Source organism: Sclerotinia sclerotiorum, genomic scaffold, assembly GCF_000146945.2.
Source record: "Sclerotinia sclerotiorum 1980 UF-70 scaffold_7 genomic scaffold, whole genome shotgun sequence".
In the NCBI taxonomy this organism is placed as follows: domain Eukaryota; kingdom Fungi; phylum Ascomycota; class Leotiomycetes; order Helotiales; family Sclerotiniaceae; genus Sclerotinia; species Sclerotinia sclerotiorum.
The window spans coordinates 999,511-1,012,211 of NW_001820829.1; the positions used below are offsets into that span (position 1 = coordinate 999,511).

Consider the following 12,701-nt stretch of genomic DNA (forward strand, 5'->3'; position numbering starts at 1 on the left):
ATAATTATATCTTGATTACTTTGTAGTATTTTCTATTTTTTCCACAGATGCATAATATAACATACTATCGATTCTTCCTCCCACAGTCTTATAGTTCGTCAACACCGCTGACCTCCACATCTCATTCATACATACATGCAATATATCCTCCTCCTCATCATTGTGCAAATAAAACCCACACCCCACCAACCCCTAGAATCTCCAGATCCGCATTTCTCTAAATCCGGCATGGCATCTATTTTACTCGCTTATCCTCGGGAGAACTTCAAAAAGTACACTCACATCCGCAAATTCTAGCTAGTACCTACCTAGTAGTCATTTAAATGTTATTCCCTCCATGTAGGAGACGAATCGAGTAGGAATTGGAGAGGATGATTAAGATTTTGCTTTGTAAATAGTTATTTTATGGGAAAAGATGGATGGAAAAGATGGGTTTGATTAGTTTGGATTATTGACTTAGTTTTCTTTTTTGGATTTTTTGTGAGAGAGAGAGAGATAAATATCAACAACCCCCTCTAACACAAAGATTAAATACTTTGGGAGTGATTCTAATCCCTACGATGGCATATTAAGTGTGCTGGTTTGCTGTGCTAAATACTTTTCCTGCGAGACTAAGGACTTTGAATCTGTTAGGTGTTGGGTTTCCTTTATTTTTTATTAATTAGTTTCTTTTGTTTACTCTTTTCGTGATTACTTTTTATTGATGAGGAACTTTATTTGTTTTTATATCTCTGATTTCTGATTTCTATTCTGATTCTGATGTTGGTTTCGATTGTAGAGAGGTAAGGGGTTGAGTTTGTTGATTTGTAAGTTTGTCTTTATTTTATAGTGTGGTATGGGTGAGGGAAGGAGGGAAGATTGAAAATGTTTTTTTTAATATAAATAGATAGATGAGTATATGTATATTCCAGAAGTAGATTTCAGGAAACTCCTCACTTAATATATCATCACTGACTACAAGACTATTAATATCTGACTCTTATATACTTTTATATCTTTTATTGTTTTACTCTCTCTTGAATTCTTCTTATAAATTTTTATTTCCTTTCTTTATTTATCTTTTAAATATTATCATTTTAAAATATTCATAATTAAATTTCTTTCTAACTGTGACGGAAATCCCTGCTTTCCTCCCACCCTTATTATGTAAGAAACCTCAGGTACATTAACCATGTCCACACATGATACGATTACTCGAGATTAGTATGCGATTTAGGTGACCTGAGGATCAGATCCGGACAAGTACTAGGTATCAATGGTTATCGGTAAAGTAAGATCATTGGAGGAATAAATATGACTTCTTTTTGCCTAGCCATTGCGGCTAGGCCATTCATTTGTGTATATAGAGTAGCTATCCCCATCTACAGGTGCTCTTCACCTGTAGATTCTAAGTTAAATACAATTGCTGGTCTATAAACACCCTTTTGGTCACACTAACTTAATTTCTTATTATAATACTTTTTAACTTTGTAATTTTTGATCATCTATTTATATACATTTAAACTTTATTAGAATTGATTTCATTTTTTGTGTATGATATACAATTTTTATTTTTATTATTTTATTTAGTAATTAATCTATAAATTAGACTTATATCAAATATTAAAAAACACTATTCTTGTCGGATGCAAACTATTCGCGCTGAAAAGCTTTGAAACTTTTTCTTGATATTATTAAGAAGAAAATCATATAAAGAGTCTCTGCAGAGTATAATATTCTTAAGAATCTCTAGTATAATGAGTAATTTATATTATACGGGCGGCGGCGGTACCTAAGGACAATCAGGATTTTTTACCACCCGGATAGTCTCTGATCACTAAGATAATACAGTACTATCTATCATATTGGATTCATGCCGTTTGATATATTAAATCTATTAATTTCTTGTAGTCCCTGCTCTGTGACAGCATCTTTCCTGACTCGGCACTCCTGACTTTGGACCAGCAGTAATAATTACTAGGACAGTCACGAGAATTTCTCCCACAGCAACAAATTTGCAGTGGTTCATATATACCGTTACTGTTCGTATAACTTCATTAGAGAAGCTGTCTCATATGATACCTTATACTCTGTTTTTTGGTTAATATTGTCTAATTCATTGAAGTTATGGCTGTGAGAGGGGTTATATAAACGATAGCCGAGCTCCAGCTAGCCTTAGTACAGTCTACATACTTAGTCACGAATCCTATTCCAACAATTATATTTCACATGGAAGGTGACGTAGTGAACATTATAAGAGTTCACCAATCCATTACTCTGTAGCTTATTGACGGGGTACGATTCAATCGTTATCCATTGATAACTTGGCAGCACGTCTTATTCCCACATCGGGATACTCCAAAGGCCTCAATAGAGAAGACAAGATGATTGATGAGCAAGTTGATCGATTAAGATTGAATTCGTACGGTATGTTTGAATTGAGCAGAAGTTCCCTTGAATCGATTTCAATCAAATTCAGGGCTTGCTGCTACCTAAACAGCCCATAACCATCCCCCAGCCATTTCTCCAACACCTGCTGTGGCTCCAAAACGTGTTCCATGATGCATTGTCGATAGATTCTGAAGGCTGTCTAGGTGGGTCATATTGATCGAACCCCTCAATGACCAAGACTGTGCCTCCCCTTTCAAACTAGGCAATTGCGGCCAGGATAGCGGTAACAGAGACAACCAACTCGTGCATATTGTCATGAGTACTGAGTTTGTCCAGAATAACATTGTCTCCAACCCTAACGCTAATGCTTTTTGTGTGTCCTTCAAGTGTCTTTTCCTTACTCGCAAAAGTCATGCTAAACTGAGGATCAAGCTTGTGGAGGGCGTCGCCTAGTTGGATCGTGTTGTCGTGGCAAGAGTTTTCCCAAATCTTTCTCTCCTTGAACCAGAGGGTGCCAGTGTAAATGTGAGCTTCCTGGGAATGATCCCTACCATCGAGCCAGACACTGGAGGGCATGATTATTGTCTTGTTCCCTAACGGAGGTCAGTACATGAGGAAGGCTCTTGTGTTAAGTAGCTTCTTATACCTATCTGAGTACTTTGGTAATATTAAAGTAAAAATATCTAGCAGCTAGACAGGTTCGTGCGGGAGGTAAAGAGAAGTGATGGAGTTGATTTCTGACAGCCTGAGAATGTGATTCCCTTTATATGTATTTGGTATCCCTCCTCTAGGGTTGCAACAGCGGATCCAATCCATCCATGGTGACGGGAACAACCGCGGTAGATCTAGCTGCCTACTGCAAATTCAGATGCAAGGAGTATGGACAGGAAGAGATCTACAACGATAATCTGTTAGAAGTTCCTATAGCCGGCTTCCCACTCTTTCAAGCATGCCACTTTGAAACTACGGCAAATACAGAAACCTACGTGGCATGAACAGAAGAGAAAATCAAGGAAGTCAAATAGACAAATCGTCCACGTTCAAATCTGGTAGAATATTCTAGCAAAGCAAAACCGAGTACGAAGAGGAACGTGGCAGGAGTACTGGGTCAACAGAGCAAGCAGAACCACAACCCCCAATGTACTCCCTGACCCGTATATGATGACTAGAATTAGTAGATCATATACGTTTTCCTTGATAAACAAATACTTTTTATATAGCCGCTCGGATGGCCGAAAGTTTTACAAGACTGAACTCCTAAAATCATACGGGAGGTCGCAATATACGGCAAAAGTGAATAGGGCTTGGCCTGAAGCTGTTATTAGGAAATGAAGCTATCTCCACTTAGTTACTTCACTAATTAATTTACCGCGACTATGAGGGAAGCTGAAAACAAGGGCTAAAACGGGGCTAATCCGATCGAATCGAACTAGAGAGAAGACTAAGAAAACCTTAATTTAGATATCATATACGGCTTAGAAATCGGGGTATTTTTATAAAGATGAAACGTCATGAACATGCATCATATACAGATAATACAACCATACAAATATGGTCTTGAGAAACCAAACGCGAACAAAGCCAATCGACAACAAGCTAACAACTGATGCAAAATAACCTCAACAAAACTCCGAAGGCATACTCAGACGTCAAATCAGCCCCACCTCCTCCCTACTGTATCAGCCCGACTACCCCACCTTCTTGATTCCCAGCTTCAATACGTACCCCATCTCCACCTCATCCTACTTTTCCAACATACTCAGCCAGTGATACAATCGAAGATATGAATACCCCACCACAGAAAACCAGTATCTGAAGAGATCTAACCAATCTATCTGGTGATCCAAGATATGCACCCAAGAACTAAAGTACTCTGACGGAGACTGCAGCTTTAACTAGAGTACTCCGTACAAACTCATCATCTTCCAAGAATTTTGCCAGCGTGCAGATATTGAAATCCAATCATTCATTGTAATAGCATTTCCAATCATGCTGAAAGGTTTTGCCTTAAACTTTTACTGCTCAATTGCTAAGGGACTACGTCATTCTACACAGATTGTAGTTCCTCATAATATCGAAACGACGACGATTCAAATCGCCCCGCAATCGTTTTCAATTAAGATACTCTCGGGACGAGTGAGCGGAAAGAGACAATGTTTTATCTGAAAAAAGGAAAGTGAACAAAACAGTCAAAGTAGGAATGAGAAAGGAAGGATTCAACAAACGATTCCCCGAATTTGTTGTAGAGTATGAAGGCAATATTCTTGAAAATGACTTTGATTATAACGATAGCGATAGTGATGATGAAACTATAGAAAGATAGTACATATTATTAAAACCATAGTATCTAGAAGAACCAAGAGATGCCCAGTCCAAGAGGATATAACCGCTATCTGACCTATCGGTATTTGCGTTAATACACAGTAATCAGTGAAACAGTAGCACGTATTGACATTCTAACACGGTAATTCACACGTATTTAGCCGAGAGTACACCACACCCGTAGTAAATGTTGACTAAAAATGGTATTTATGAGGATATAATTACTAAATACTAGCGTAATACCAATATACAGAAAACTAAAAATATACAAAAATGTAAGACTTTACCAAAAATATATAATAAAATTCCTTTTAAAGTCCAGAAGCCACTAATAAATAATAAACTCTCATTCGGATATTCCCATTCAACCTCAGAGTCAACAAGAAGAAACTATTCAAATAAGGTTATCAAGAAAATATAAAATTTTAAAATTCCAGATGTTAAAAAAGACTGTCGATGCAATACCCAATCCCACTGCAATCATTTAGAAAAATTCTCGAGTCAAAGGTTCATACAAAGCAAATAAAGATAGATCAAAGATCTCATCTTAAAACGTCAGGGTATTAACCTAATATAACTAAACAGAGAAACGTTTTAGAATATTTCTAAAGTTCAAGATCAATTATTCAAACATTGTTATTGAAACATGAGTATTATCTAACATCCTTTCTTTCCAAGAGTTTTTAGCCTCCAAATTTCTATTCCATATTCAGACACCATAAGTTATTGGACTTCCATTCCTTCTCCGTAATAAATTAAACAGCCCATACATATAGCGACCCATTCCGAGTTTTTCATCCAGAAAATATCTTTCCCAACTAAACAGGAGATGCGCAACCAAAACTAGTCGCGGCACTAGCACCACTAAAAGCACTGATCAGACCAAGACAACTACTGTAGATACCCAAAGCCGCCGTGGTCAAGGCACCGAGAAAGTATATAAAGTTGAAGATGTTGAAAAGCCAGTTAACCTTGAATCCTCTAATCCATCTTTGAACACCTCTATCCACATAACTGTAAGTTCCAGTTCGGGGGTCGAATGACTCTTCTCCTGGTAGCATGGCGTCTTTTTGAATTTGATATCCAACACCGAGAATGGCGGGGAAGGTGTATGTGAATTGTAAAATGCAAATTGCTCCAACCAATCCCGATATGTAAGAGAATTGAGGGATGGCGGCGCAGATGACAAATGCGATTGCCCAGTACAAAGGCACCATGGCAATCCAAAGAATTTTACCAGGTCTGGTGGTCAAGGGTGGTGCCTTGAGGATACCTTGGAAGACATCAATGTATGCAACTTTGATGCCAATGTTTCCGTATAGTACAGCGGCAATAAGACCAGTGATCAAATTCATGATGTTTGCTGCGGTTTGCCAGTTGTACGGCGAAAGACCTTGAATGACAGGGTTGTATGCATATTGCCCTTGGTAGGAGTAGACAAAAATACCAAAGAACATGTAGACCAAGTAGATGAATAGATCGGCGCAGATGAGACCCTTCCAGAAATCCATAGGATGACGCATTTCAGCCAGGAAAGCAACGAAAAGCATAGCACCACCATACGAATATACGGCTTGGTTTAGACCATTCAGAGATCCGACAAATCCATCTCCACCAGTCGCTTTGCCAGCGGGAGGGGTGCCGGCATATCTGTGGACTGGACCAGGACCGAAGTTAGAACCATAAGAAGATTCTATTGTCGCATAGTTGGGTGGTGAGTTGGCAACAACACCCATACAGATGAATATGATGAGGATGTTGATCCAGACGGCGAAATTCGCTAACCAACCAAATCTCTGGAGTGTACGAATTTGTCCCAAGATCATACCGGCGGCCATGAAAATTATCAGACAGACAATGAAGCAAAGGTTTCCTTTGGAGATTTGTGCAATAGATTGCCCGTTGGAGAGAATGAGGATAGATACAGTGAGCAGTAGTTGAACACTTTGAGCGACGTTGATCGCATGACGAGCCCAGGTTCCAAAAACACGGAAAAAGAGGTCACCATACGATTTTGCTGGATATTTATCCGAGTCGAGTGCAAGGAAGATAGCGAAGAGTTGCCAGCCAGAATATAAAGCAAAACCACCGAATACAGTGTAGAGAGCAATTCCAGGTCCATCTGCAGCTACATGTTAGTACTTTGTTGAACTTCAGATATTAAATTTACTTACAGCCCATTTGCCCAAAGGCCCAAGGAACACTGAAAGGTCCAAGGATATCAGTTGTGATGAGGTAAAAGACACCCGACCAGCCAGCCGTACGGACAGCACGACTCGCCGTCTTCCACTCAGCCTCCGAAACAGCCGATTGACGTGGTCCATCAAGGACAACAGACTTTTCGTCTATCGCTTCCTTTGATCCCGAAGTTGTTGCGGGTGGAGTGTCATATGTCCCAGGGGGAACTTTTCCACGAGAGAACCGATTTGTAAATATGCTCGTCCACTTTTTTGGTCCTTGAGCTGCAAGAAACTTTTCATTGGCAACTTTCTCCTCAGCACGAGTGATCTCAGCCCAGTAGACGTATTCTTCGAATGTGATGCTGGGATCGTGTATAGTGTTTAGCATGGCCAATTCCACCGCCTTAGCGTCGCCTACCATTGGATGATGAGGATCTCGTGGATCACCACCCTCCAAAGCGAGATTTGCGACCTGCGTAGTCATATTGGGCTAGATATGAGGAGAGCGAATCAAGAGGATAGGCCTACAGGACTTGCTCTTGGACAAAAATAATGAATGAAACTGGAAAAGCCTTTCGTGATAGGGATGCAGGAAGCACATAAATCTTAAATACCTCTAACAAAATTATGTACGGGAGGGGTAGACACCTCCTTCAAGTAGTTGACAGGATGATCTTGTAGATAAGCATCAAGCTAGAACACTAGTGTAACATGGGCAGATAGGAAGCATACTACCAACGGAAATAAGAATAGTAGGCAAGGATTTGAAGCAAAAACAAACAGCTATAATGTAAAAGTTGACATAATTCGTAAATAGAGTTTTATATCACGGAAATTTATCCAGTAGTCCATTGAATCGGTAATACTTTCCTTGGTCAGGAGATGGCGGCATACGCACCTTCCTGTTCAAGACGGTGATGTTGCTAAGATAAGTTCCCCGAAGCGAACATTGATTTGAATGACCAGGTGAACGGGCTTTTGCTGTGATGGGGGCGGGGAGGAGGTTTAGAATCCCTAGGGCAGGGTCACATTACGTTCCGCTCCTCTCTTCCTGCGGCGCCAGCCAAAGAGTCATCGACGACTTGTAGAAAATTCTTGGAAAAGCTTGTTCTAACTTCTGACCATCAATTGTATGGTATTGGCCGTCCGATAACGACAACTTTGCCATCAATGCCATGAGTCCATGACAAATTGTGGGTACAACATTTGCATGCAGCATCGGAGTTAAAACCATAAAGGGCACTAAATTCTGACTGTACCTGTTTTGAATTTGATAGGTACCGTGTGAACCCTATTAAGAATATTGAAGGTAACGACTGATGCCTGCATGTTGGTGATTTCGCGGCTGGTGATATCTCCATAATGTGATAGCAGATAGTGATCAGACTAAATGAACGAATGAAAATGAAGGATATAATCAGTGACTCGCCCACTGTAACGTTGATTCCCAACCAGAAAGTCCTCCGGTGGCATAGGAGCGGGCGACGAGTACAGACAGGCATATTTTATGGTTAAAGGCCAAATATTGGCGAATGACGGATGTGTCCATGAGTGGTGTTGTTTTCATGGGGATTCTAGATCAAAGTTGATGGTTACTCAGCATATCTTTTGCCCACACGTGACCAAAACCTGTGAATTTCATAGCGTTCTCCGTAAGCATTTCCACATCAGATATATCATGCATGAGCTTGAGCAGTGTTGTGTGTCAAGCCCCTTGATTGAGTTACACCAAATCCCAAATCACATATCCTCGCCTCTACCCAGCCAATCGGCCTCCCCACCGCTTAGATATGTTTTAGTTATCATGTGTTCATCAAGGATCAAGTCTCAATAAAGACCCTCGGTCCTTCATCAAAATCCTGGGGTAATCCCACATGAATTCCGGTTGTTTTGGAAGGATCCATTATTCATTTGTCAGTAACTTAGAATTCACGTAATTTGTCACGACTCGCGACTCATAATCCTATCTTATCCCAAGAAGAATTCCACTCCCAATTCGATGGATAGATATCAGACATGCACTGATAGCCACAATCACTCTCGTAAAGTCTATCGAATGGGATTCGAAGGAACTTTCCCCGTCGGAGTTTCTCGGGCTGAGATTCATGATGTTAAGCAAGGGAAGCATGTTGAAATGCGAGATTTAAAGCCACCAAACCGCATCGTCGGGACATTTCAAATTTTGTGTGGAAATTCAAGATCTTAAAAAGACGAATTTGAAAAAATGGGCGAGGGATATACGAGGTATTCACACACCAGTCAATGATCTCATTGCCGATTAGACAAAGTGTAAGTTCTGATTAAAGATAGGGAAGGGATGGCATCGCTTGAAAGTGTCAACGTATGTACGGGAGTAGAAATTTGGCTCGATACCTCAAAGTCACTCAAATAATCAGATCACCAGATCTAAAGCTGTCTGGACAATCAAGTTACTTGTATTCACCATACTTTAGATTTCGAAATAAATTGTACGTTAGATATGTTTCCAATTCTTGCATGAATCTGTAACTAATCAGTTTGAGAATATTATACCTCCATCTACACGATTCCGAGGTTTGACCAAGAGCCCGACTTCATCGTCCGATTATCCTCATCGGAGCTCTTATCTTGAGATATTGAGATTACATAAGGTTATCCCCGTAATCTAGAATCTAGATAAACGAAAAATCTTATCTTGCTATAGTCATATCACTGCAGCAGCTGCTTGAAAGGCTGCTAAGTCATCTCGAGACTTTAATATTGTACGTATTTCGGATGGAGAGAAGTTCATTAATATTGTGGCAAGTGGTAACTAAAGAGTCAAATACTCGAGTATTATGGAAGCTGGAGAATTTACATAAGGTCTCGGCTGACTAATCTATTAGTTAGGAGATGGATATGGATATGGATCACTAATTAGGTGATGGGTGGAGCGGCTAGAGTACGTAGGGAAACGGGATGGCTGCGAAGGATTCTATTCATTAACGAAGGCTAGATTTGTTAAGTATGTCTAGAATCCATCAATAAGAAGATAGTGCTTACTAGAAGGTTTCAATATTCCGTTACGGGTTTGCAAAAACTATAACAAGCGAAGTCAATAAGTTATCGAGTACCATTTCAGGTATGTCTTGAAAGTTTTTGGATATCTAAGACTTACCATCTCCTTGTTTGTTCCTGTCTCTCCGTGTTCAGCTATTATGATCTACTCTATTTCCCATTTTTCGATATAAACGTTAGGTTACAAATGGGCATTTAGATATCTTCGAGCGGACTCAAAACAAATTGGCGAAAATCAGATCTATATATCAGTAGATAGATACGCATCCACCATTCATTTTGACAGAAAACTGGATAATTCTCAATAATATTCAGCAAAATTCCCCAAGCTTTTGTTTTAGAGTATACAAACTCTATATCTACTACCATTACCATTAAGTACCATCCCCACTATAACGAATAAATCGAAAACCAAAAATTTTAAACATCATACAAAAATCACAACCTCCAGAAGTGGAAAATCAGTGCACCAAATCACTAAAATACAAGCTCTGATGCGCAGCTGAAATTACTTACCTCAATTCTTCAAGATAGCGCCATTATGTCGCAATATCATATTTATAATCTGTATATGAAACTAATCGAATATCTCAATCTTTCCAAGATCTAACATATAGCTATTTCCTCCGTACTGCTTTTCTCGACGTGCATGTGGAAGATATATAAACTGCATCCCCACTTCTTTCACAATTCACAATTCTCAATCCCCTGTTCCCCTATCCTCAACCCACAATCCTCGATAAATATCTAAATATCTAAATACAACCACAACTCTATATCCATAAAAAGAAGCAAACTTATTACATCTTTCAATTGGTACATACAGCAATCTCATCCCAATATATTGTAACTTCTAGATCTAGAATTTCGCTCGATGAAGCCTCAGGAGCGGCGGTAGGTTACGGACGACGAAAGAAGAAAGATCTAGAAAAGCTGAGCGTGGCATTGAGGAATCTTGATATATATGATCGCCATTGTATGGATGATGAAGAAAAAGTTTTTATTACTGTTATTTTTGCGGTGTGATGAGGATGATAGTACTAATAGTGATGATGATGTCGATTGTTATCGTCACTACCTACCATTGAAATAGTACGTATATGGTCTATATCGCCCGCGGGTTTGTGTCTCTGCAGCATGAGGGGGTCCTGCGGACGAGAACGGGAACGATTTTTGTGGTCTTTAATTTGTGCGCCGTATAATGCGAGTCTTGATGGTGATCACGATTGTTACTTTCAGTGTATTAGATGGTGAAGATAGCTTGAGCAGTGAGTGCGAGTCGAGCGAGAAATTTACGGATGGTGAAGTATATATCATGAGCAAGAGGCACTCTCTGGTACGAAGTCAAGATGGTTACTTAAGTTTATTGAACGAATGGCGAGATGCGGGTGAAGTGCTTCTACATTTGGTGGGTGGATATTGCATACCTATTATGATTTGGAAACATGTCTCATGGTACTTCTTATGTGCAACTCATGATTTCCGGTACACGGAGTCAGAAATACTCGATTGACTACTGGTCCTTCGAAGTTCGAGAAGGGAGGTAGTACTTGTCGCAGCGAAATGGTCATTGTTTGAGGAGCATCTATAGCACCGCGTTATGTTGTATGGCTCAGTCGTGCACCAGCGGAATTCACCATGTGTGTTGACTACCAGCAAACTTTTTCCGCGATGCTGCATCAAGTATTCGTTGTAGGTGTCTCATTTCATCGGTGGCCGATAAATATAGAGAATTATTTTGAAGCAGCTTAGCAGCAGTAGTGATATATCTTTCCTCCGTCACATCCAAGGAGTTGAGGGTATGTTTGGAATAGAAGTTACTCTATTGCATGGAACTGATGACTGAATTACTTAGCTGCTAAGATTTAGTAGCAGTGCTTTACTACACATTAAGTGCCGAATATTGACCCATGGAATTTCCTTGCTGACATCCGTAGTATGTTTTGGATATTGGCGGGCGCTGGTCACAGGTTGGAATAGTTTAGTCTGGACTGCAGTCTGATTATCAGATGCTCTTGCTACTTCCATTTAGTTTTAACTTGAAGTTTTCACAGTGTCTGAAAAATGTGGAACATTCAAATAAAGAAAGAATTTTCAACGATGTATCATCTTCCAAATATTGAAAGGTTCCATATCTAGTTGCGAGTCTAGATCATTTAACACACTGCTTGAATTTTCTCTTTACCAAAGTTCAAATGAACAGTGCATATACTATTAGCCAAGAGTTATTCATCCCCCGAAAAAGAAAACATATGGCTGTTTATAGAACACAGGATACTATATTGACAAAAGCTGTTCATAGGGAAGTGGTATGAAGCCTTTTCTTTCGGGCCGCAAGATGTGTTGGAGTAAAATGACAGTATAGTGTGGTTTTTCAGGCAAATTTCCCGTCCTCTGTTGCCCCTGTCCGCTTCAACATGGTGATGTAGAAGGCCAAATCGGGAGGCTACTCTGCCAATAGGGCAAATATTCCAACTCAGAAGCAAAGATACTTGGTCAATTGCTCCATGACGGCAAGACGACAAGTAAATAATCTAATCCAGCCATTTGACGGTGAAATGTTGAAAATAGGTCACAACTTTTCTCTATCTGGTTTGCCACCTGGTAATTATCGTCTTCCTCGTATAACCACTTAGAGAACGATATGCTGAATAGAGTTAAGTACTGGAAGGATTGAGAAGACAATGCATGTAAATCAAGCACTTCATGTACTTCGTACCCTTAACACTCATGGGCAGGTCAGGTCCGAAGCTTCGGAAAGTAACTTTAATAGACCCGCGGACTTCAGGCTAA

The 12,701-nt window shown here is 39.8% G+C and overlaps 5 protein-coding genes across 5 annotated transcripts; 2 read left to right on the top strand and 3 right to left on the bottom strand.

Moving 5' to 3' along the window:
• Positions 1-2,628: 2,628 nt before the first annotated feature.
• Positions 2,629-2,946, bottom strand: SS1G_05972 (hypothetical protein; the record flags this gene model as incomplete). Its single annotated transcript, XM_001593000.1, has 1 exon — positions 2,629-2,946. The coding sequence occupies one exon, from the start codon at positions 2,944-2,946 to the stop codon at positions 2,629-2,631; it is 318 nt and encodes a 105-aa protein (XP_001593050.1).
• A 1,624-nt stretch (positions 2,947-4,570) lies between these two features.
• Positions 4,571-4,890, top strand: SS1G_05973 (predicted protein; the record flags this gene model as incomplete). Its single annotated transcript, XM_001593001.1, has 2 exons — positions 4,571-4,692; positions 4,854-4,890. 2 exons carry the CDS (start codon positions 4,571-4,573, stop codon positions 4,888-4,890), a joined length of 159 nt encoding a protein of 52 aa, XP_001593051.1.
• Positions 4,891-5,510: 620 nt separating this feature from the next.
• On the bottom strand, positions 5,511-7,356 carry SS1G_05974 (hypothetical protein; the record flags this gene model as incomplete). Its single annotated transcript, XM_001593002.1, has 2 exons — positions 5,511-6,820; positions 6,867-7,356. 2 exons carry the CDS (start codon positions 7,354-7,356, stop codon positions 5,511-5,513), a joined length of 1,800 nt encoding a protein of 599 aa, XP_001593052.1.
• A 546-nt stretch (positions 7,357-7,902) lies between these two features.
• Positions 7,903-8,049, bottom strand: SS1G_05975 (predicted protein; the record flags this gene model as incomplete). Its single annotated transcript, XM_001593003.1, has 1 exon — positions 7,903-8,049. The coding sequence occupies one exon, from the start codon at positions 8,047-8,049 to the stop codon at positions 7,903-7,905; it is 147 nt and encodes a 48-aa protein (XP_001593053.1).
• Positions 8,050-11,353: 3,304 nt separating this feature from the next.
• Positions 11,354-11,455, top strand: SS1G_05976 (predicted protein; the record flags this gene model as incomplete). Its single annotated transcript, XM_001593004.1, has 1 exon — positions 11,354-11,455. One exon carries the CDS (start codon positions 11,354-11,356, stop codon positions 11,453-11,455), a length of 102 nt encoding a protein of 33 aa, XP_001593054.1.
• Positions 11,456-12,701: the final 1,246 nt, after the last annotated feature.